The sequence below is a fragment of the Astatotilapia calliptera genome, chromosome 14, assembly GCF_964374335.1.
Source record: "Astatotilapia calliptera chromosome 14, fAstCal68.1, whole genome shotgun sequence".
NCBI classification, from domain to species: Eukaryota; Metazoa; Chordata; class Actinopteri; order Cichliformes; family Cichlidae; genus Astatotilapia; species Astatotilapia calliptera.
Genome location: NC_137435.1, coordinates 28544231 through 28570425, shown reverse-complemented (window position 1 = coordinate 28570425; position 26195 = coordinate 28544231). Strand labels below are relative to the sequence as shown.

The 26195-nt window shown below is 40.8% G+C and overlaps 1 protein-coding gene across 2 annotated transcripts in view; it reads left to right on the top strand.

Moving 5' to 3' along the window:
* pde2a (phosphodiesterase 2A) overlaps positions 1-26195 on the top strand; it is a 169913-nt gene that overhangs the window by 51928 nt on the left and 91790 nt on the right. Inside the window, exons 1-2 of one of the 2 annotated variants that reach the window (XM_080288672.1) lie at positions 2831-3049; positions 3301-3391. In XM_080288672.1, coding sequence (XP_080144798.1) covers positions 3015-3049; positions 3301-3391 — 126 coding nt within the window. In that variant the 5' untranslated portion in view covers positions 2831-3014. Of the gene's footprint in view, positions 1-2830; positions 3050-3300; positions 3392-26195 lie in introns of those variants that run through there. The other variant, XM_026192065.2, reaches the window with a different exon arrangement.

Below are 26195 nucleotides of genomic sequence, written 5' to 3'. Positions count from 1 at the left end.
TCAGCATTTGAACCGAAGCTGCTTACTTCATTTGAATCGGTCCGCCGTAATCCCGCACTGTGGCTGTCTGTCTGTGATAGCTTCAAATCTGTACTCAGTTAAGTGGCCTAGCTGTTGTCAAACTATCATACAAATACCTACAATGTATTAAAAATAACAAGAATTACCAGCAGAGTGTTGACTTGATACGACTGCTTAAGAAGAGCATCCGCTAACATGTGATGTGACTTTGTAAGCGTGCCTAGCCATGGTTTGTTGTGAGTTTGACAGACTTGCATTGGACAGACTCCTTTTAGTCTGTTTGACAGCTTCATGCTAAATGTCCTGTCGCTGTCAGCATCGCTCTAGACTCCGACATGATAAATCTGCCGGCTGATTAAAAGCATCGAGCTCCGGTGGTGTGTGACTGTGTTTCTGCTAAGCTGGTTTTTTCGGATAAATTAGGGTTCCTCCTGCTTTTGATTTTCAGGATTTATTTTCAAAGATTTTATTCTGTTTTATTTAGACTTAAGAAAACTCTATCAATAATAAATGCGGGTGTGAAAAAATGAAAGGGCCAATGATGTAATTGAGTCTTTTTTGAGTTTTAAATGATTCTTCATCGATTTTTATTGCCTTTGAAACTGTGTGCGATGGTAGGAGACCCAAGTAACACCAAAGCATTCTCACTTTTCTTCTCCTGTTGCTATATCATAAAAACTGTAGCCTGAAGGTTTGTGCACAAAGATTTCCTTTATCAGGTCACGTGATATGATTAAATGTTCCAGAACAGCAACCAAATTTAAATAAAACAAAATAAGACTTTATCAAAAACCAGAGGATGTTGTCAGATATATTTTAATTATCTATGCTTGTTACTTTTGCAACAACAGCTCTTCCACATCTAACTTCGCTGATACGAATTTTCATGAATTTCCAAATATCTGCAAATAAATAAAGTTATTTTAAGTGGTTCCACAAATAACCTGATGTTTTGGGGTTATTTTTTTTTTTTGGGGGGGGGGGGGGGGGGGGGGGGGGAGTTTCTAAAGTCTACATAGATGTCAAGGAAAAGGGACGGTGAACTTTTAAACCAGAATGTGTAACACAGTCCTATGGAGTGAGAAGTGTACCGATATTCAAGGACAAAGGTGACGTGCAGAACTATAGTAACTGCAGAGAACTAATGCTGATCAGTCATCTTATGAACAACTGGGAGAGCGATATTGAAGCTTGGTTAGAGACTTGAGATGATGATAACTGAGCTGCAGTATGGCTTCATGCTGAGGAGGATCACTACAGATGTGATGTTTGCTTTGAGAGTGTTAATGGAGAGGTATAGAGAAAGTAGGGAGCAGGTGGAAGAGAGCCTGGAGAGGTGGAGGTATACGCTGGAGAGAAGAGGAATGAAAATCAGTAGAAGGAAGGCAGAATACATGTGTGTGAATAAGAGGAAGAGAGGTGGAAAAGTGAAGGTGCAAGCGGTAGAGACAGTGAAGCTAGATAAATTTTAAATACTTGGGATCAGCCATCCAAAGCAACGGACAGTGCACAAGAGAGGTGAACAGGAGAGTCCAGGCAGGGTGAATTGGGTGGAGACAACTGTCAGGGGTGATGGGAGACAGAAGAAGCAGCAAGAGTGAAAGGGAAGGTTTACAAGATGGTGAGACATGCTGTGATGTGCGGTTTGGACAGTTACTGGGGCAGAGCTGGAGGTGGCTCATTGGGAGTGACCAGGATGGAAGAGAATGAGGACATCAGAGGAACAGCTTAAGTCGAGCAGTTTGGAGACAAAGTTAGAGAGGGAAGGCTGAGATGGTTTGGACATGTGCAGAGGAGCGACGGTGGCAATGTTGGACAGATGAAGTTGCCAGACAGAAGGAAAAGAGGAAGACTGCAGAGTAAGCTTCATGGATGTAGTGAAGGAGGACATGCAGAAGTTTGGTGCGACAGAGGAGGATGATGGGGACAGGGTGAGATGGAGCCAGATGACCAGTAAGGTTGTGGATGGATGGATGGCACAAACACATTTCTGACCATAACAAAAATACTGGATTAAATTAAAATGGTAAATGGCCTGCATTTGTATAGCGCTTTACTCAGTCCCTAAGGACCCCAAAGCGCTTTACACTACATTCAGTCATTCACCCATTCACACACACATTCACACACTGGCAATGGCAAGCTACATTGTAGCCACAGCTGCCCTGGGGCGCACTGACAGAGGCGACAGAGGCGAAAGGTCAAAGGTCAGCTTCAGTGTGACATGACGCTGTGCAAATAGGAAATAAATCTATACAGAAGGTGAGCTTGTGATTATATTTCTGAGTTTGGTAAACACTGGCTGATGATTGTAGAGATTTTCTGTGATGCTCGGTTGATGACGTTGATGATGTTAGGAATGCATCCATGTTTTAGAATTTGTCGCTTCTTTGTAGCCACAGCCACATTTGAAGCATGCCTGCAGTTTTGTTCCATTAGAATTGGCTCGTGAGCAAATACAGGAAGTTTTATTCTGTCTCGGCGAACTGACAAACCAACAAAAAGCAAGAAAACACAGGTAACAAAGCCAAGTAAAATCAGTTTAACCTGACATTTCATCACTATATATATGTTCTTATATATATTTATATATAAGAACATGTTGGCAGAAGCAAACGACAAAACCGAGATGGTAATTCTATTTCTTTTTTTGAAGTCGGTCCATTATGTGTGTCTTTATAACAGTGTTCCCTTCAGCGTACATACTGACAGTAGAGAGATGAATCATGGGGAGGGTTTGAGGGAGGCGGTAAGACCCAGAGGAGGAACATAGAAAGAGAGAGAGAGAGAGAGAGCGAGCATGAGAGAGAGGTGGGAGGAGAGAGGAGGAGGGACTGTGTTCACTCTCAGCTCTATGCCTTGCAGCTCGTGGAGTTAGCGCGCCAGTGTGCGTCTCAGCCTGCCAGCGCGAGTGTGTGCTTCGGTACTTCGCCGTGTGCGCGAATGTGTGTGTGACTCCGGCGCTCTCTCTGCGTACGACAGGTGGAGATGACATGACTGCGCTTGAGAGGAAGAAAGGAAAGGACCTGTAAGGACTTCACAAACACGTTCACCTTTTTTCTCCCCTCCTACATTCCCTCACACACACCTTTAAATTCCTGCACTCCTCAGATGTAGGAAGAGATAAATTGTTGTGTCTAGGAGTGTGTGTGTGATGGATTGGAAATGCTCCTTTGCCAGCAGCTTATCACTTAAAGTCTGACAGCTGGCGTGCACAAAGGACAACTCAAACACGCAGACACACACAGAGGTACTCACTGCTGTTTTTGATCCCTACAGACGTGGTCAGCAAGTGTTCCTGCGTCCTGACGAGAGTTCAGCTCCAGCCCTGAGTGCCAGACAGTCCACCACGCTGTCTGAACAACTCCAGGTAGGATCTGCTCTCTTCTCTTCTCTTCTCTTCTCTTCTCTTCTCTTCTCTTCTCTTCTCTTCTCTTCTCTTCTCTTCTCTTCTCTTCTCTTCTCTTCTCTTCTCTTCTCTTCTCTTCTCTTCTCTTCTCTTCTCTTCTCACACTGCCTGAAAAACAGGATGTAATATCCTCTGCACCCTATGCCCTCTATTCTGTTTCATCTTCCTTTCAATTATAAACAATACTGATTTTTTAAGCATTTTCCTCCTACTCTCCAGTTTTCCCAATATAAAATCTTATCATCCTTTTCTTTGACCTCCCTTTAACATCTGTCGTCCCCCCTCTCTCTCTCTCTTTTTTTGACCCTCTCTATTTTTTTTTTATTTTTTTTTTGGGGGGGGGGGGGGGGGGGGGGGTTGCTAATGATGACTTTTTGTCTGTGGAGGGTAAGTTTCAGCTCCTGTTGCTTTCTCTCTTTTTCTGTTGATTGAGTCACTGAGAGGCTTTATTACTTCTCTGGATGTGTGTGTGTGTGTGTGTGTGTGTGTGTGTGTGAGAGAGAGAGAGGGAGAGAGAGAGTGAGTGAGGGGGAGGTTGGGTGGGGGGATAAGGGATGGAAAGATGAAACATAAAGCAGCTATAAACATGAAAGGTAGGAAATTAAAGACAGTGCCTTTTTTTCAATGGCAGATGAGCCCTGTGCACCGTAGTCTCTGTTCACTTGTGGTGTGCTTGTTTGCACGTGTGTGTGGGTGTGTGTCTGTGTGTCTGTGTTTGTTTTAGGCTAACAGTTAAATTGCCGCTGTTTGTTCTTGCGTCCCCAGTTCAACAAGCCTCGTGTTGTTTCATCTTTCCTACTCCCCCCTGCATCCTGTCGTCCCTACTGCTCCTTATTTTGCATTTGTATGATTTATGACACGCAGATGCATAAAATCTAAAATTGCTACCCTCTGTTATATTCACATGTCCCGTCAAGCATAGTGTTGGGAGTGAAATTAAAAAAAGGAAAAAAAGAAAGAAAGTTTGATTGGCTGCCAGTGTTGACATGTTGTGCTCAGATTCAATTACCTAGATATATGCTCACAGGGGTGCAGGTGCATGTGCAGTGTCACACACGCGGGTTAGGTGATAAACATAAAGAAATGCTTTATCCGTGTCGGTGTTTCTGAGAACAAAGACGTGTTGGACACCTAAACATGGGTCTGAAAAATCCACTTTTTGTCCACATGTTGCTTCATGTAAAAAACATTACTACCTTTTGTGTGTTTGACTGCAGCGACGTACTTCTTTTATTCTTGCGGCTTTCATTCGTACACACCTGCCTGCAGGTACGGTATATGTGTATCTGCCTTTACGCTGCCAATGCATTTGTGCGTCAGATGTCCACGTACGTGTTTCCGCACTCAGGTCACATGGCTGAAAGTCCTGTCCAACTGCATTCCTCCCTTACAGCCTGTTTTGTTTGTTAATGGTTAGTTGTCGTCACCCGTACTGTAATTCCTTGTGTGATTTGGTCTGGAGGAAGCGTAACGCCCTGCAGGAGGACGACCTGAAGCGTCACAGTTGCTACAGGTTACAAATGTGCATTTTAAAGGGAGAGAAAGTCTTTGCATTCATTTTCTTGAGTGCAGTTTTGTCCACAATAAAGTATTTTTGTCACACCATGGATCTAACAGTACTCTGGATGGCAGATAAGTAGGAGCTGGAGGGGTGGAGGGCGATTAAGAAGAACCTCAGTGTTCGTATCTCTGCTGTCATGCATGAGATTTGTGAGTTTATACAGTAATGGAGTAAAATGCATTCAGTTATATGCTGGCTTGTACGTGCCTGCGAGACAGTGGGGCAGTAAAAGCAGCAGACTCATCTCTCCTCAGTCTCCAGTGAAACAGATGTGAGGATTAGTTCATCAGGGAATCGGAGGATATTTAACAAAATAATTATTTTCGTGGATTCTTCTCACTCTCCACTCCACTGGGTGTCTGTGTGTCAATACAAATGATTATTATTATCATTTTGGCTTCATAGATGTTTACACTCACACAAACATGCTTCACTCCAAAGTCTCTGAAGTGTTTACGTACACGTCTGCGAGCTCTGTGACTTTCACCAAGTGCGTGCAGAAGCAACACTTTGGGCAGGTGTGTTCATTCACCTTTCTCCTCCAGCTCCCAGTTATCCGCTATCCTTGTCATTTTCTCATTTCTCTGCACAGATGTTTCCACGTTTTCTTCTCATTTAGCCAAAGATGATGGGCACGAGTTAAAAGCAGGGGAAAATTCTGCACTGAATGTTAAGGTGGAAGAAAAAAAAGCCCATTTGAATTAAAGAAGAAAAAAAAAACCTTTAATTATTTCTGTGTGTGCGTGAGGGGATTTGAGTGCGTGTCCCAGAACTCCATACACGAGCTCCCCCGATAGCTTGACCTTAATGACATGAAAGTGGTTCTGCTGAATTGAGTAGGTTTAGCCCACTGGGGTTTTGCATTGTATGGTGTTATAATTGTCAGTTTGGGGAGCGAGGGTTAGACTCTATGCTCTGACCTCACCGCTGGAAGAGAAAGCTTTCTTATGGGGATTAAAACATGACTATTGCATTAGTTGCACTGGGCATGTATCTGCTTGCTCTATGTGAGCGTGCCTGCCCTTGAGATAAAAGTGTTAATCTGATCTGACGACAAAAGTTTAAGAAAACCATTTTACTTGTTGCTCGCGTAATGTGAACTATTTTATACATTTTTACGTATTCATACAGTCTGATCTAGTGGTTGTGGGCAGATCCAGGTGTTCACTGTTCATTTGCATACATGCAAAACAATAAGACATAGAGCTGAGCTCGCGGTAAAGCTACTGACGCACTGCTCTTTCACTATTAGTTAAAATAGCTTGTCTTATCTCTTTATTTTAAGCTTAGCTTATACTCCAAAAAGGTATTTATTTAATCTTGAATCCTCTTTTGGAACCAGTAGAAGGAATCACTGAAAAAAAAAAAATCCATCCACAGTAGCCAGAGTCTGATGCAAAAAGTCACTAATATCAAGCATTTTCCTTTTGAAAGGAGACATGAGGAAGCAGCACTGTTACCCTTAAGCAACTGATGTGGCCTTTTCAGCCTTGTGTGAAACCTCCAGAGTGTATTTCTTCTTGTCTGACTTGATTTTATCCTCAATAATATACCACCGATGCGACATGAGGCTGTAAGCAGCGAACCTGGAGCTTTATATTCAGCGGATTCATCCAAATACACACACCGCTGATCCCATTGTTGTTGATCAGGCAATTGAAACAAATCGCCTCAACTGGTCACAGAAGACCAGTGACCTGTGTGTGTGTGTGTGTGTGTGTGTGTGTGTGTGTGTGTGTGTGTGTGTGTGTGTGTGTGTGTGTGTGTGTGTGTGTGTGTGTGTGTCGCTGAACTGCATGTGAGGTGGTGTGGGTGTGCCGCTGCATGGAAGGTGGATTGTCAGTCACCTCGCAGCGGCAGATAACCTCGAATAACATGACGACTCAAGTTACTCACGAGCATTGTAGTGAGAATATTTTAAAGTGCTCTTCATATAGATGATGGCAGAGCACAGAGTGCGTGTCTCATCGCCTGCGTGCCTGCATCTAAATTATACCTCATTTAAATACTTTAAATGCAAAGTCTGCAATAATGCATTAAATGTACCTCACAGTTACAAATCCAGACATATATAAAGCTGTGCCACAAATAAGGAGACTGCATCATTTTACATGATGAGAAGGACGTTTACATGCAGCAGAAACCACATGGAGATCAAATTACATCTGGAGGATGATTTGCTTGCTATGTGTGTCTTGTACATAATATTGTGGAGTTCCACATACTCGCAGTCTTACAGTTAATATCCAGCACGTATGAGCTTCTGCTCTCGGTTTTATTGCGCTGATCGATTGTGGCACAACTGAAACTATGGGGAGCAGGATTCATGAGGTTTTCCAATTCCCGACGCAGTATTTCGATTCCAAACCTCGAGGGACTCTGTAATAACAGGTAGGTGTGTCATGCATGAGCAGTGGCTGCAGCGGCGGAGAATGTGCAGTGAGGTGACAGCCTCAATCGATTGCCCGTTCGGTGAAGGCAGCAGGCAAGCTTGGTGGCTCATTAACTGATGTAGACAGCGGTGCTCCGTGAGCTTGTTGCGTGATTGCCTGTGGACTTTGTTTCACTGTCTGTAAATGTTTTGGAAAAGTACAGTATTGGACCAGACAACAATAGTTTGCTTTAAATATTAGGATTCTGTGTATGCTGTGCTCTCTGCTGGGAAAGAAACTTTTCAGTGAACTTTACTCTCATGGACGTCCATTTTTCAATTTGATTGTGTTGTGCACAGAGCAGCACCAACCTGTGCATGATCAAAAACAGAAACCCTCCTTGTAGCAGAATTACTGAACCCGAGGCTCAGAGTAAACACGAAGCAATAATAAGCTGTTTAATTAAATCAAACTCAGCAGATATTCATTTGTACAGCCTGTGTTGTTCTGCTTTGATGTTTTAATCAAGGACAGTTTGAGTTTGTTTGCAGATCAAACTTCGTAGTGTGTGTTATACTGTATAGCCTAAAGGGAAAATACACCAGATTTCTTTTTATTGCCTTTTTGCAGGTGTCAGTTTGAAGTTTACACACTATCATTCTGTATCAGTCATGTCATTCGTAGGTTTCATTGCAGCAATCTTAAAACATTCATCCTTGCCTAGCCCCAAGAGGAAGGTTACCTGCTTTGGTTGTAATAATTTGCACTGACAGTCTTTTACTCTAATGCAAATGAAAGAATCCAAAAGTCATTAAGAGAACTGATGAAATGTTTTAATTAAAGGTGCCTGATGATGTGAGCCACAACTACAGTAAGTTGTGCAGTGCTCAAAACACTTAAATCACACCAGAAGCTGATCAATTAAATAAACAGGTTAAAAATCAACATTAAAAACCGATCTGACTTGGATGCACTTCGGACGGCATCTGGAAATGCTCCTGATGGGATGGTGGATGGTGTCCTTGGGGATCTCCTTCCAGACATGGATCAGGGTATGAGTTAGCTCCTGATCAGTCTGTGGTGCTATCTGTTGGTGTCAGGTGCACCAATGTAAAAACTCCCTGAAGTTCTCATTAGATTCAGGTCTGGGACAAATCAGGGCCAGACAATGGCATCAGTGCCTCCATCATTCAGCGCATTGTCCTGCACCAGGAGGAACCCACCGCTACCGTAAGGTGTGACAATAGGTGAGGATTTAATCCTGCTAACAGTAATCAAGCTACAGCTGGCTAACACATGGAGGTCTGTGCGACCCTCCAAGGACGTGCCCTCCCATTCCATCGATGACCCACTGCCAAAACAGCTGGATGATGTTGCAGGTACCACTGTGGTCACCACGTTGTCTCCAGACTCTTCATGTCTGTCACATGAGCTCAGTGTGAATCTGCTCTCATCTGTGAAGAGAACAGGGCGCCAGTAGTGGACCTGTCAGTTCTGGTGTTCTCAGGCGAATGCCAGTCGAGCTACACGATGCTGGTCTGTGAGCACAGGTCCCACTAAAGGACCTCAGGCCATCGTGCCACCCTCATCGAGTCGGTATCTGACAGTTTGGTCAGAAACATGCACATGAGTAATCTGCTGGAGGTTATTTCAGGCTAGGTGATTGCCCTTCAACTGCCCTGTCCAGCTCTCCACGTGTAACAGCCCAACTCGGATATTTCTTCTACACTGTTGAGACAAATACACCTTTTTACATATGGATGTGCCATCCTGGAGGAGCTGGACTACCAGTATGGGCTGCAGGCATGATCTCATGCTACCAACACTGACGAGGAAAAAGCAAAAGAAGAGGAAAAACACTCAGGAGGCTTAAATAATAAGAAAAATTATCTATGGGCAGCAGCTGCGAGACCAAACAACTTTTTTGGTGTTGTGTTATTGTCGCCTCTCTGTTGCACCTGTTATCAGTTTCATTTGCTTCAAAGCAGGTGAAATGAACTCACAGTGTTTCGTGCTTTCTAACTGGACAGATTAACACTCCTGAAGTTTAGCTGTGTTATATTGTGATGATCAAATGTTCCCTAATATTTTTGAGCTTTGTAGTGAGTGCTATACTCTCATTTAATATAAGTGATTGTTTTCTTTTACATACTTACATTTTCAGTGGCTACAAATATCACAATACCTTTACTCTACAATTTTCACTAACAAAATCAACTTTTACTCATACTAAAACTTTAATAATAATGTAATTTTGGTTAGTAAGAATTAACCAGAGTATGTGGTTGAGGTATTTCTACCTACTTTACATAGTTTGGTTGTTTAGTCCTGTGGCTCCCAGATGAAGATTTTGGAGCATGGTTGAATTTATGTATTTTTACTTAATGATGGTTGTTTGGAAACTTTATATTATTAAAAAGTAAAGTTGCTTCAAACGTTTTTTTCTGCATTGTTAAGATAAAAGATTGTGCTTTTGCTTATTTGCCTTCTTGTCCTGCTGTGGTGGCTTTTCTCCTGTAGCAGGGCTTTCTGTGGCTGACTGATGCAAATCCAGACAGAGGAGAGAGGGTGTTTTACTTTACAGGGGCACAGCAGTGTTGCATTACATGCTGTACGGTTCAAAGCAATGAGAAGAAATTGAAGTTCAGACCATCAGGCTTCGCCTGCCATGGCACTTTGAATTACACATTCTGATAAACGACCTCGGACACAAGGGCACCTTCACTCCACAACAACCCTCTGCGTGCTGTATATATGCGTTGTGTGCGTGCGCATGTCAGGGTTAGCGCTTTTTCCTTGATAAATGGACTGTATTATTCAGAGCTGCTGAATTTTATCTCAAGTGGATCCCTGTGGGGCATTGAACAAGCTCTTTCTCCTTCTGCTTGCATGCGCGTGTTCACATTCCCACAGTCCGCTACTCTCACATATCTGCAGGTAAATATGCTGTAAGGCTGTATATTTGTTGTCCAGGCACCCTGCTGAGTTGCAAAACTCCAAAGAGAACGAGTAGGCATTCGAGCCCCCCCTTTCATTCAGACAGAAAGGTGATAATCACGACACGTTCTTTGTCAGCTGGCAATGTTGATATGACGAAAAACAAGGCAAGCGGGCACGAGAGCTTCCAAAGACTGCAGCCAAACACTACGAGGCCACAAAAACTGTTGCCGTGGACGGTTTTCATTAATCACATTCTTGCATTTGAATTGATTGTTTCGCCTCTAATAAGGTTAGAGATGAGATATAGTTGTTCTCTTATTGCGGGCTTGTTCCTCAGCTGCTCTTGTCCTCGTGTTGAAGTGCTTTGGACACTGACTCTGAACCCCAAACTGAGGGCTGTACTACGAAGCACAATTTCATCATATCCAGATAACTTCAGGGTTTTCTGTGCTATGAAGGCAGTTCACTTCTTACCAGGTACATTGCCATGGTAACTTAACCTGCTGTGGAGCAGGTTAAGTTGGAAGCTCCATCCAGGGAAATGTCGTGGCCTAGAGTTATTAATAATGTCCAATGTTAGCATCAGGAAAAAACAGGGATGCTATTAGCACGAATATGTGATCCTAAAATACCTTGGACCTTATTATTAAATTTGCACATAGAATAAATTCTGTTTTATATTTATTATTTACTCAGACTACAGCTGAAAGAATAAAAACTAAGCCCATCTTTTAAATATTACGTTTATGAAAAACTCTGTTATAATCCATCTGATTTTCCTGTGTCCTTGCGAGAGAGCTATGATATTGATAAGTCTGTAAACTTGCACATTCATTATTTTTGCTGGCTTTTCTTCCAGGTTTCATGTTAATGTGCAGGGAAAACACTGAGCTAACTTAATGAGTTGATAACCAGCTTTATGTGACTGATGCTACAGTGGGGTAAAGAGACTCCTGAATGATACCCTGGGGATGCTGAACTTTTGTTGTTGTTCATTTCTGGGCATTTATTTAATATAATTTATTTAATGTAGAAATTAAGGTAGGCAGAGATCAGGGGAGACTGCCTTGCAAGAAATGGTCTTAAAATAAAAATAAACTATAATGTTATTGTAATATAACATGTATTTTTTTCCTGCAGTGAACATGACATTTCTTCTTATTGTCCCTCCAGTTTGTAACCTGTGGTCACTCACTGGGTTTTAACTAAACAGAGCCATTATTACATTGATTACCAGCCACAGGTCTTGTGTTTTAGAAACTGTGGGTTTTGTTGCCTGTGAACAACAGTTTTGTAATTGGACCACTCATACATATAAACATTAATTAGTTTAGCAAAATATTAAATTAATTAGGAATAAATTAATTTTCACAAAGCTTTTAACAGCAAACCTGTCCACACCAATAAAAAAAATTGTAAATATGACATGAAAGTAAAAATTGTGTCTTAATTATTTCTTCACCTCTGCCCCGACAAGAACAAAAAGGAAACGGAGAAGAACTTTGATTTATTCAGCACACAAAAATGCTCCCCAGGGCTCCATAGACTTTACTCATATCTGTGGATTCATTAGCCAGTGATCAAGAGAGAAGCATGTAATCCACGCTGCTTCTCGCTTCCTCAGATTTTGGTACATGACATCGTTTGCTGCTTCTTAAAGCTCTCTAGCTCTCATGTGTAAAGAAATGGTATATTCACCCAGTGAGATGTCAGTTTAAATTGTATGCCTGTTAAGAAGAAATGATCTATTCGCCTTTTGCAAAACCCACTTTGCAGTAACTGACCCCTCTCTGAAGCTAATTCGTCTGTGGCCTTGCCACAGTACAACAAGAAAAGTGAAATTGTGAGGTGGCTTTATCTGCCTCCAGGCGCATTCACCACTTTGAGCAAAACAGAAGAAAGAAACAAGCGGTGAGTCATCATTCACCTCATGTAGGCAGAAAGGATATAGAGAAGTTGTTCTGCAACTCTTTCTTAAAGTGATCCTCTACCCAGAAACTCTTTAAGCAAGTACAGCAACAGATACACCTTTGCAGGCTTTCACGGTGCAAGCTGATGTTAGTCAGAGTTTAATTCAATTCAGTCCAAGGTGCTTTGCATTGTGAGGTAAAGATCATACAATATTTAAGAGGGAGTCCCAGTAATCTGATGATCCACAGTGAGCAAGCAGAGGGTGATGGTGGGAAAAAAGAACTCAGTTTTCATAGGAAGAGACTTTTAAAAGTAAGAGAAAAAAAGCCTAAAAACCAACAACAAACAGGAGAAAATACAAGCTATGGGAGAGGATAGAAAACAGTTAATGGTCTGCCATAGTGGCCCCACAGTATGCACATGGCGAGTGAAAAACTAGGGAGTGGAGGAAAAAGTTCGGTGCATCACGCCATGTCCTTAATAGCCTGAGTCTGCAGCTCCATAACTAAGGGAGGTTTGTGACCTCGGTCAAAATGGAAGGTTTTTAGCCTCATTTGCTACTTTAATGATAAAAAACCAACTATGTGTTGCTTAAGGTTGCAGGAAAGATCTGGCAGTAACGATATTTTAATGTCAGTTTCTTCAGATTTCTGACTGGCACATTATTAATAATATAACTACACACAGAAAGCTATAAGGGCATGTTCGGGTGTGTTCGGTCAGTCCAGAGTTTGGTAATGAGCTGCAGTCGGTGTTTTTGCTGCATGTCTGAAAAAATATAAGTCATGAAAAGTTAAAAGGTGGACGTACACATGCCTCATCGTCGGGGTAGTCTGCAGGGAGAATCCAATTAACATTTCAACATCAACAAAAACTTAAGGAACTGGTCTCAGTAAAACTTCAGGTGATTTTAAAGTAGTTACTCCAGGCTGCAAATGTTTGAATTGTATTATCCTTGTTTCAGGCAGCAGGCAAAGAGTTCTACTGACGTTTCAGGGTTTATTGGCCCTGAAGTTTATAAAATTTGGTCGTTTTTGTATTTTTATTCTTTATTGCCTGTATTTTAGTCTACTTAACTTGAGTTTATTCAACTCTGCTGGTTGTACTGCTTTCTTACTTCGCCAGGAATCTCTTGTAAAAGATATTTTTAATTTCAGGAGAGTCCTATTTTCCTGGTTAAATAAAGCTTAAATAAATAACATGAATTTCAGAGAATTATGAATCATTGTTTGGACGCTGTAAGTGTGAGATGAAGTGCAGCATAACAATACATTACCCTTCTTTCATCAAAGCACCAAAGCCATTTAGGCTTTATGGGATTTCGTAACCAAAAGCTGCATGTGCGTCCATCACGACCACTACATTTTTCTTATTCTATTTTGCGGATGGCAAAGACATCCTGTAATATTATATAATGTAAATTTAGTTTACCAGGCAACAAAAAGCATGCATATATAAACATATGTCTCACCTTTTTCTATGCTTCTTGCTTCATCCCACTCGTGCCTATGCCTCATAAAAACAACCTTTTTTTTACTCAAGAACTGTTCGCTAGTTTATGAGCAACGGCATAAAATCCGAAACTTAAGGTGGGTGGCCTGCCCACGCTTCTTTTCCAAAAAAAAAAAAAAAAAAGTAGATGGTTTTCTGTTCATCTGGCATCACTGCAGTAGCTTAACGCCAGCGAGGCCAAGTTAGATAAGGATGTGAGTGCAGAGGCAGAAGAGAGCAGTATGAGTAATAGGTACTGAGAGGTGGATGGATAGATAGATAGATAGATAGATAGATAGATAGATAGATAGATAGATAGATAGATAGATAGATAGATAGATAGATAGATAGATAGATAGATAGATAGATAGATAGATAGATAAATAGATAGATAGATAGATAGATAGATAGATAGATAGATAGATAGATAGATAGATAGATAGATAGATAGATAGATAGATAGATAGATAGATAGATAGATAGATAGATAGAGAAAAAGGTGCACTTTTCTCTTCACTCTTCATTTCCCTCCTAATGTGACACGGTGTGATTTTTTTGTGGCTGTTTGTGTGTTTTGGTGCTATTCTCATTCTGTCCCATTCAATTTGTGGGCCTTCCATTGTGGTAATAGACCATTACTGAATGGAGACTTGAATAGAGGGGAGAATAAAAGCCAGAGGAAAAAAGAAAAAGAACTGAGGAAGTGGGTGAAAGAACAGCAGGAGAAGAGGTGTCAGTATGTGATTTCCCCAGGGGATTGAACTAAAATAGAGGGGCGTGTCCCTTTCTTTCTGGGTCTCTCACACTTAGTTCCTGTCCACTTGCAATGTGTAGGTGCTTGTGTGTGTGTGTACTGTATACGCCTATGCAGTGTACTGTGCCACTTTTCAGTGTTGACCTTTATATATACTTCTAACATGCTCAAATTTTCCTATCGGAGAGATTTCAGTATGTGTATTCAGATGTGAGGGTGTAGGCGTTTGTGCGTGTGTGGGTGCATACATGCGTGTCTTTATGTAGGTGTGTTTTCATCACTCCACCTTGTTAGATGGTGGGTTACTGGCCTACGCGATTAATCCGATTCACACCGATAAAAGAGATCAATCCTTTCACCTCCACACAAACACGTCGATGCTGCACACGCATACAATGATGCACTCAGAGGTACACTTAAAAATTTCCATAGGCACAGAGGTCAACATCCCCCAGGCTTATGTACCTTTTACTCTAAAAGCTCGGCTCTATCAGGAGGAATACATCGAGACATGTGAGTGGCTTTTAGACATCCCTGTGGAGAAACTGACAGTTAACTGAGGGGGAAATATGAGCTTTTAGATCCCTACAGACGGCCAATGTAAAAATGAGCCGTGTTCTTCTCATCGGTCTGTCTGAACACTGATGTGCAGAAAACTGCATGTTTGTTTGTTTTTTGTGAATTTAACGCTGCTTTGTGACTTTGCACATCTTACATTGAATGCAAAATGCAAAGCACCGTTATTGCATAAAAGCAGTTGCCTATGATTACAGTTTAGAAAACCTTATTAATAATGAATAACTTTAAAAAAGGGATATCTGAGTGTTCTCCTTGTGTTATTGTAAGCTAAAATACAATAAAAAAGAAAAAGAAAACGAAGGTTCTCAAACTTCTCATGCTTGGAAAGATTCCCCAAAATACTAAAAAGGTTTATGCATAGTGGGGGGTGCAGACATGCCAAGCCATGCCTAAACTTGTTTACCTCTGTAATGGTTTGAGGATTGCTACATCCAAACCGACAGTAAAGAGGCTATAATAGAGTCTTGAAGCTGCTTCTCTCATAAAAGATGAAATAACTGAATCGAGGCATAATGCAAATTTCTTTATCCTCAGCCTTGTGTTAGTCCCTTAAAATGATTGTCTGCTGGAGCTTCTCATCATAGCATTCACAATAACAGCTGTAATTCTTTGCAGCTTAAACCGATTTGGTCTCTTTTTGCACTACTTGATCGGCATTTTAAATTAGTTCTGTGTCAAAATGCGCTGACCCACCATTTGATGGCTGACTAACTCTAAAAGACACTCTATTAAATAACGAGATGGTGTCATAACAATAGAGCATGCAGGATTTTACACTTTAGGCCACTTTATTATGTACACCCTTTAAACTCCTCGTAACGCCATCCGATGGCAGCAACTCAGAGCATTTAGGCATGGTGAAGACGACCTGCTGATGTTCAAACCGAATGGCAGGACAGCGTCAGGCTGATAGAAAGGCAATGGTAACTTGAGTAACCACTTGTTACAACCAGGTTGCAAGCAGAAAAAAATCCCTGAATGCACAACACATCAAACCTTGAAGCAGATGGTTTGTAGCACCAGACAATCGCACCAAATGCCATTTCTGTCAGCTAAAAACAGGAAACTGAGGATGATTCGAAAGACATCGCTTGCCTGGTCTGATGAGTCTTGATTTCTGCTGTGACATTTCGATGGTGGGATCAGGATTTAGGGTAAAAATAATAATGATAACAACATATAATTTATTGATCCCTGTGGGGAAATTACTCTCTCTGCATTCAACCCATTCACTCAGTGGGCAGCTGCAAATCAGGCGCCCGGGGAGCACCTTGCTCAGGGGTACCTCAGGGTAGCTGTTCAGTGGATTCGAACCCCCGAAATTCCGATCATGGGACAACCACGCTACATACTGAGCTATCCCTGCCCTGCAACAACATGAACGCATGGATCTGTCTGGGAACCTTCAGGCTGTTGGTGGTGGTGTAATGGTATGGGAGATATTTTCTTGGCATACTTTGGGCCAGACTGAGGTTTGTTTCAACACCACAGCCTGCCTGAGAATTGCTGCTGACCATGTCCACCCCTTTATGACCACAGTGATTCCAGCAAATACTGCACCATGTCACAAACCCCAGATCATCTCAGACTGGTTTCTTGGACATGAAATGCCCTCCACAGTCACCAGATTTCAATCCAGTGGAGCTCCTTTGAGATGTGGTGGAACGGGAGCGCCTCATCCCTGAGATCTGGAAATGTTTCCAGGGTCTTGTTGATTCTGTGCTGTGAAAAACTGAAACTGTTCTGAAGGTAAAAGCAGGTTTTAGCAAGGCCTAATAAAAGGGCCAGTGTTTGGCTATAGATACACAAAAAAGTAATCCCTTTGAGAGTAATGACTCACAGTACACTAGTGTTTGATAGCATTTTATTTTATTTTGCTCTGTTAAGGAAGTTTTATGGTTGCAACCCTCCAGCAAAGCCACACACACTGTGATGGTAAGAGGAGGCCAAGTTCGAAGATTGTGTTTAAAAAAAGTTACTGGTAATTGCTTGACAAATAATTTGCAGTAGTCTCGATCTGTTGCTTTTCCACCTCACTGCAGCAGAACGCACTGCACCATTCTCTTACTATCTGCAGATGAAGTCTGACTTTTACATTTGGAGAAGAACTTTTTTTGGGATAAGGATGTTGATCACAGTCTGAAGGCCAAATGCCAGGGAGAAAAAGAAAAATAAGAGAGCTTCCTCTGTGTTACAGCTCAGCGCTCAGTCTGGCAGTTCATCAGAGTTTGAATAAGAGGTGTAGCCTCCTGCCACCGAGTGTACTGAGGCATCACCATCGGCATTTGAGTTGTATGAAGGCGTCTGTAAAGAAGAAGTCATTCAGCACTGGCGACGCTGCATGGCATTTTAAAAAGGATCCGGTGCCTCAGGGCGTAGCCACCGTCACCTGCAGTGCCGGTACCGAGGTCTGTTCCTCTGTGCCGCTCTGCCTCTGAGTAAATGAACAAGTTTCGCCTCTGGGCAAACAGATTTACATCACAAATAATGAACAGCTTCAAATTTTGATGATTGCTGTTTTAACAACTTTTTCAATTAAACTGAAAAAGTTTGAACATTGATGCTGAGAGGACATGATTGAATTGCCTCTAGATGTTTACGCGGAGTAAGAAAAAACAACATTCGGTGCTCTGTTTTTATTTATTTATTTATTTGGGGCATCATTCATTATTGAGCTAGGGGATGGATGTGTTTAATTCAAAGCTGAGGTATGTATGTTATGTAAGATAGACTTTTGCCTTCATTTTAACTTTTCTATTGAGGACATGTATTGTGCCTTCGAATTGAAACTGCGGCTGCGTTACTTCAAGGTTGGATTTCTTTTGCTTTTGTTTGGCTTCGTTTTTGAAAATCAATCTTAAATTGCATTCCTACCAGCATTATGAAAGACTCTAAATTGACTTTCTGTGAATTGCAGAGAACTATGAACGGTATTTGTTTGTGAAAAATGCCTTTTGTGAAAGTTTTAGTTTACTAAAAAACCCCATGGAGTGTGTAAAGTAATGCCGTAAGTCTGATAAAAGGGGACTTTTTTTTGCTAGAAGTAGAATAAAAAATAGGGTGAGCCCGTCATTAAAGGTACTTTAACTTTGAAGTGTTGAAACTACATTACAAACACTGCTACCTGGGTGGGCCATAATTTACTGGATGCTAATTAGTAGCCTTTATCACCTTTAAAGTGGCATGGCAATCAGTACATTTGCTCCACAGAGTCAAATTATCTGGATTATAATTGCAGATATAGAATGCTTCAGTGAATCAGAGAGAAAAAATATCAGCACAGCAAACAGAAACGTCATTAATATAGAAAAACAGAGGCCACTCGTAGTGATTTGTGATGCCAATTTAATTCCTTTTCAGCCTTTATGTTGTGTTGTCAAAAAGTTGACAAGTAGTTGCTCGTTTTTTAATCTTCAAACATGTTAACTAGTCACAACTCTGTATTCAGCTCAGCTGTCCTTGTCTTCCCGTCACTGTGCTTCTCACTTACTCCGTTGATTCTTCGTCTTTGTTTTTCCTTTTTTATCTGCCTCTTTTTACCGTGCAGACTTCCAACACGAACATTTCCCTGACAGCTAGATACTCTTGAACCTCCCATAATTGCCTTTCTGTCCTCTAAAGAGTTTTTCCATGTCGTGCATCAGGGGCAAGGCTGTTATCTACGGTGGACTCCTGAACCGCTCGACAAGCATGTTGGAGAGAGTGTGTATGTGTGTGTCTGGTGTGTCGCTCAGCGATACTCAAATGCGGCCAAAATTGTCGAAGTGATGTCGACGCTCTGTCTGCGTCTCCAGTTAGGCTTCTCGTTGGTGTTTCAGGTTCTTAACTCTTAAAACTTATGAATGTTTTCACACTAAATCATCACTGTATGAACTTTGAGCGTTTGTCATTGAACTGGCTGACCTGCTCTGATGAAAACATGTAAAAGTAATCGAGAGGCTAAACAGCATTAAATGTAACTAAAAAAAAGACGGCTGTTTTTCTCTCTCGTGCAATTTTACATCGACAGTTTGATTTAACTAAATGTTTCCAGGCGGCTCTGAAATGAGAAATAAATGACAGCATTAAGCCCTTTAAACGGACCAACTGTTGCTAACACTCAGAAGATGTTTCTCCTGGATCCATTAAAGAGAATGATTAAAAACTTAAAAAAAAAAAGGAATCAAAAGAAAGCAAACATCATTTAAAAAACTTTGTAAAAAACGTACAGCGATGTTTTATTATCCACCACTGGCTCTGTACTGCAGGTAACTGAACTCAGCGTCATTGCTACTCAGTTTGCTTTTAGTGCTCCGTTTGTACGTTAATGAGCAAGTATCAAAAATTTACAGGATTTATAATGTTTTTCTTATTAAAGGTTTAATGCTGGCACAGATGCCTGAGAAACATCACGTCTCCAAATGACCTGAAGCCGTTACTTAATTACATCAAATTTTAATAATCTTGGTGCTTTTAGTGCCAAATGATGCCATATCACAACCAGCGCTACTTGATTCAGAGGGAATGCAGTATCATTTTGTTTTTCTGTAGCTGCAATTTTACAGTTTTCCTGTTTATTTGGCACCACACTGCCACAAAAATCAAAATGGTCTTCATGGTTTATTGTGGCTACATGATAGATACAGTAGATTAGCATTTCATTGCTGCTGTTGATTAATGCCGTGATTTGGGCATCTTCAGTAGGATTTATCTTTTTTCCGGAGCTGGTACATGTCTGCTGCTGTGCTCTCTTTGGTGTGAAATTTCTGTATATTACTCTGTGCGTTTGCAGACTAAAACAAGCCCCGCGTTGGTTTAAAGAACAAAAGTTACTGATTAAAACGACTTCCAAAGCTGTCTTAAACAAATGAGGCATGTGATCTCATGTATCCATGTATTCCATCCATTCTCTTCCGCTTATCCAATCCAGGGTTGCGGGGGCGCTGGAGCCAATCCCAGCTGATCTTTTGTATTCTAAAAAAAACTTAAGCTGGACCATATGCAAGTATTGCCAAGTGATCTATTTAAACTTTCACACATTTTCTTTAGCATTTAACCAGCCGGTGTTTTGCAGGGATTTGTCTAAAGTGCTCTAATTTACTTTTTCACAGATTATGCCTTCCACTTTTTTCCTTTACGGTTTTAGCCTCAAAATATTTCTTCTCCTTATAAGTGAGGAGGGAGCATAGCGATCAAATAGCCATCAAACTGTTATTATCAGAATAATACTTGTAAAGAAGAAGCGAGCGATGCTCCAACTAAGTTAAAGTGAATTGCGTCTTGCAGCCACATTATTTTTGCATTATCAGAGAAATGGATATGTTGATCCTTGATTGATTTCTCCCCACGGGACTGTTTGAGCTGATTGAAATGCCTGATCAAAGGATCAAAGGCTGAAATGTTTCTCTTGCTGATGTGATGTTTTAGACTTTTGAGCACCATCACTTTAGGTGTAACCTTTTTTTTCCAAGCATGATGTTTTTCATATTTTAAGGAGTTTAGATAAATTATGTTATTTAACTGTGCTGGGAGGGAAAAAACAGTCTTCAGGTCCAGATTTTTTAATTTCTTCTTCTTTCATGTCCCTTAAATGACTTCTGTTGTGTTAGGGTTTGTATTCTTCTATTTGGTGGTGTTTTCTTGCCCACTCAGGGCCGCTATATCTTAGCCATTATTTGACAGGAAATAAGGAGAGAGTGAGGGGTAATGGCATGAAAGATAAGGTCTGGGGCAGACTTGAACACAGGCCCCTGCAGCAAGGACTGTAGCCTTCAGTATACAGGTTGCCACGTCAATCAGGTGACCTATACTGGCACCCGACTGTTGTAAATCTTTATATTTCCTTATTAAACAAGGTATAACTCATACACAGATGGTTCAAAATACAGCACCCTGCCCCCTACCAAAGAAAGAAACACAAGGTGCACGTTACTCCTGTGTTGCTCCTAATGAAATTTAGAATAAAATATTACGGCCTGCACTCTTGCAGTCTCTCACTATTAGATTAACTCAAATGGCAAATTGCATTTTTAATACGTTTAACATAACGACGTTCCTTTCTTAACGAATGTTTTTGTCGTTTTCGTTTGTCTGACGTTTTTGTTTTTCCTTTAAATCTAATTTTTGCATGTGGTTTTTATCCTGGAGTGGAAGTACGAATGACAGTAGCTGTCAGGTGTGCCCCGACCTGTTAAGTGTTCGGCAGAGAGTTTTAAAAAGAGGTCAGGGAGCATTTTAATGATCATTGCATCCATGATACGCGGTTTATATTCTCCCCTTTCTTCTCAGTTCCTCTTTACTTCCATCTCAGTCTGTTTCTATCCACCCATCCCTCCATCTGCTGCTCTACATCCATCTGTCTCTGTGTCCTTTTACCAGCTTGCACTTCCAACAAGCATGTCTGTCAAGCCTTTGCAGTCAATTATCTCCCTCTTTTAAAGAGTTAATCTTAATGTTTGCCCTGGAATTGATTAACCAATAGCAGGACAGGTCACCATTGATGAAACGATCAATTGTACGGCTCTCTTGAGAAATGGTCCTAAGGACAAGTTGCATAAAAATGCACACGTATACAGGAAGACAGACCGACTGGCAGCAGCTGTGTACATAGATCACAATAAAAAAGAAGGCAGAGACAAAGCAAACAGGATTCCCTGTAATTTAATTATCTTGATCACATCATGTCGTTTTATTATGCTATTTTGTTACGGCCCCTTATTACTATGCTGGCAAAATCACATTTCTGCTTCGGATCAAATGCGTTTAAAGTTGCTGGCACCTGGGCTGAGCATGGCGAGCACACACGAGCACACCGGACGATTCGCGCAGACACACACGCGCAGACACACGCGCGCGCTCTAAAACCAATGGCAGCATGCTAAACAGCAGGCGTCTTCTATTAAATCGAATCAGTATGAGATGACATGTTATCTATTCTAAGCGCACTCTGTGGCTCTCAAATCTTTTATCAAAAAATACAGCTAACACCCCGAACGCTTCCAGTCGGCGTGTGTCTCCAAGGTGCGTGTGTGTGTGACAGATATTAAATGGGCTTTGTCTTGTTCTGCTCCTCAGGAAATGAACCTGACATTACTCATCTATCACGACCGCTATCCCTCCCCTCATCTCTCCGCTCTTCTCGTCTTTACCTCCTCTCTCCCTGCGCCTCTCTCCGTCACCCCGGTCTCCTCAGTTTTTCTCTTCCCTCCGCCTGCCCTTCTTTCTTTCTGGCCTTTTCAAATCTTCTTTTGTCTTCTTCCTTCTGTCTGTTCGATCTCAATTCTTTGCCGGATATGCCTCATTCTCCCTCTGTGTCTTTCTTCTTTTCATCATGATTCTACCCAACTCTCCTTGCGTACAGTACATTCCATATTTTCTCATTTCCCTTTACTGTTTTTTCTCCCCGCGTCTATCGCTCTCCTCTTCTGTCAATCTTCAAATCTGCTCCTTTCCATCATTACTCTTTGCACCATTCTTCTTCTCTACTTATCTTTTAAACAGCCCTGTTCCTCTGCTCAGCTATTCATCCTGGGCTTATTCAAGTGCACAGAGACCTCCGATAATATGAATGCACTGGCAGTTTGTTTTTTTTCTGTCCCTGAATCCTCATAGCCGCTTCAGCATTTTCCATCTTGTCTGATTTGAGTTTGTCTGATCAGTTCCACGTTAAAACAAAAGTCTAAAACTGTGCATGTGTCAGTTTCAAGTTCACCCTGAAATAATTTCATGCACATTGCCTCCCCCAACGATGATTGCATTCTGTTTCCTTCTGTTCTTCAATGACAACGACAGCAAGCAGCTGATGACAGAAGCTGTAACGGCACAGGACAGGTGTCTGCAAATTCAGACAGCTTTCACCTGTCAGTGTCAGCCCAAACCTATCCTCGTATAGTTTAATCGTGGAATTTAATCTAACAACACAGCCAGATGCTTTCTTAACTGTTGCCGCGGAGCCATTGGGATATTAAAAGGAGCAATGTTCCCGCTGAGGAGTAATGTAGCTCTGTAGATATTAACACTGCACATGAAACAAAGTAATATTAAACCAATTTTGATTGTAATTTCTTGGGCTTTTTCTCGTGCTCTCTGCAAGCGTGCTGTTATTAAAAAAAAGCAGTTACAAGGAAGGAGACTTACACAGCATATGCTTTGTTGAAGGTCTTACCACAGCAAAATGAAAAAATAAAATTACAATTAATGAAGATTAGATTAGATGAAGAAGATATATTATAGATCATATATTATATATCTGAGATGCTGCCACTTGTAAAAACAAAGAACAATTAGGGTCTTCTTAATATAAAATCTCATTTAGCCTTCGCATGCACATACGTTTGCAAACAAAGCTCCAAGCTTTAATTTGAATCAGACACTCTTTCTGGCCAGAATCAGCTTTTAAATATTGGTGAGACTGAATATTTATAAGGGAATACATCATAACACCAAGATTTCAGTATTTTAATTAAAACATGCACCAGCTCTAAACATATTCCACATGACAGCACTGATACCAGAGTCACTGTTTACAGGGACAGGGTTTAGAAATTATGAGTTCCACAATTTGTTCTTTTAATGCATTTTAAGGTGAAATATTTTTTCACAATAGTTTTTCATTCACACAGTCGCAAAGTTCTTTCTCATAGAGGATGGCTTGATTGCTGGGTTTTTTCCAGAGTACTGCAGGGTCTTTACCTTCCAGTAAAAGCATTTTTGATTTGATTCCGTATAAATAAAACATTAGTTTGGTGTTTATAAAGCAATAGAATAAAATTTACAGAAATCTTAAAGTTTCTTAGTTGGTGCCTCTGCTGTGTTCACTCCTCATGTCTAAACCAGCCAATTACCATCACTGAAGAGTGACGCATCAGCCTAAATCTTTAAACACAATCCAATCAGAAGCACTGCAGGATGGGCCATAACTGTAGGATTCCTGTGGAGTATTTTCAAAGCCATCTAGGGTGTCACACATTGATTCATGCCAGTTTTTTTGTCTCATTTTTGAAAAAAAATAAAATAAAATTACACATAAGTCCAAATCTCAGTGACCTCATAGTTGGTTGCTCCATAACTCCATAAAACTTTGTGGTGGCACTTTGGGGGATAAGCGAATTAAAGCTAAGACACTTGCAGTGAAGAAAAAGAAACTCAGTGGGGGGAAAGGTAGAGAACAGAGGAAAGCAAATCAGCTCTTTTTCCACAGCAGATCATCTGCCTTCATCTCACCCTATCACTATCATCCTCCTCTGTCACACCAGCCTTCTGCATGTCCTCTGTGGTCTTTTCCTACTGCCTGGCAGCTCCATCTTTGTCCAGTATATCCACCACCCTTCCTCTCCACATGTCCAAACCATTTCAGCCTTGCCTCTCTAACAGTCTCCACACTGCCCCACCTGAGCTGTCCCTCTGATGTACACATTTCTAAAATTGTCCATCGTGGTCACTCCCAATGAAATCAGAGCTTCTTCATGTACATGTACATGTATGTGCATTACACTAAACACTTCAGTGTTCAAGTAAATAATTAATATGAAGTGATTTCTTATTTATGTTCATTGATATCAGTGCAGGCCTTAAAAATATACTATCAGCTGGTATATGTAGTAAGCACGACAGATTCCCTATGCAACAAGAAAGCTCATTTTATTTACCTGGTGAGCCGAGGTGCTTTTTTCGCTAACTTGAAATATATTTAATATTTTGTCTTCATCATATACTGTACTTGGAAGTGAAATAATAAAAATATGGAATACAATATGTGTCACACAAAGTCTCTATTGTAATGGGTTAGAAAAATGGATGTGTCAGGATGAGTAGAAAAGAGAATATGTCTGAATCTAAATGCACAGCGTTGTGTCATTTAGTGAGGCTCTAATAAAATCAGATGGCAGCTCTCAACAGATTTCATTTCTCTGAGTAGCTCTCATGGTAAAAAGGTTTGAGGCTGTTTAACAAATTCAAGCTTATAAAAAAATAACAGTGGATCATTCAGTGTGTGGTGATTGGAACTGAAAAATCATTTCATTTATCCAGCCATGGAACCACACTGAAGTATTTATTTGCTATAATAGATTTTATACAATGTGTGGGCAGATTTTGGACTAAAAATTCACCAGAATTGTAGGTGGGCAGATCCTTAAAACCAGATTTTCCAATAAATGTTCCTCCATCTTCTTCACTATCAACATTTTCATTTTGTGTGCATGTAGATGGTGAAAGAAAACCCCCAAAAAACAAATGTTGAGGGCAATTGTTGTCATTGTTTTTTAAATAAAGATTAGACAATTATTGATCCCTAGAAAATGTATTGAGCTACAGCCTATTTATTGCACTTTATATGTCCCTATATTTTCATTGCTCATCAGATAGAATTGAAAACTGCTACTGTTTGTCTTGCTGTTCATAGAATTTTCTGAGCTTCAATTAGAGACTTTATGAAAAACATAATACTTTTTATGTACAAATAATTGTTATATTTTGTTAAATTAGCACTGTCTATTAAGGTTTCAGTGTGCAAGATTAAAAATGTTTGCAGTCTAGCTGCAACATTACCACTTTATCATTAGCTTCGTAATAGTACTAATAGTTAAACAGCTAACACTAGCATGTGCTGGCCTGTTTAACAGTTTTAATAACTAACTCATCAATTCTTTAATGTTGGTATGCACTTGTCAAGCCAAACAGCTACAGTCACAAAATCTTCAACACAGTTATTGCAAGAAGGCAAGAACATCACAGCAGGACAGGAAATGGGGTAACAATTGCTAATAAAAAGCTAATTTTAGCTGTTCCGTTGTCACAAGGGGTTGCTATAGCGGACCATTCCACACGGATGGTTTATACCAGATGCCCTTCCTGATAAAACCCCAAAGGGTATTTGTGTTTTAGTGAATTGAATCAGCAAACCTTTATTTGCAAACAAATGAGTAAACCACACAATGAAAACATAGTGTAGATATCGTAGGCAAATATCCCTCACCAAGAATTTAGCAAAGACGCTAAACACGAAGCAAAGCACATGCACTGGGGAAAAAGTTGGCTATCACCTGGGCAAACATCCTCCCCAAACTTGTGACAAAAGGTGTCAACGAGTGTCAACAGGTACTACTGTAGCATCTGGAAGACAAAATGTAGCTTCAAATGAAGGTTACAAGGCAACCGGCATAGTTGGTAAGCACTGAT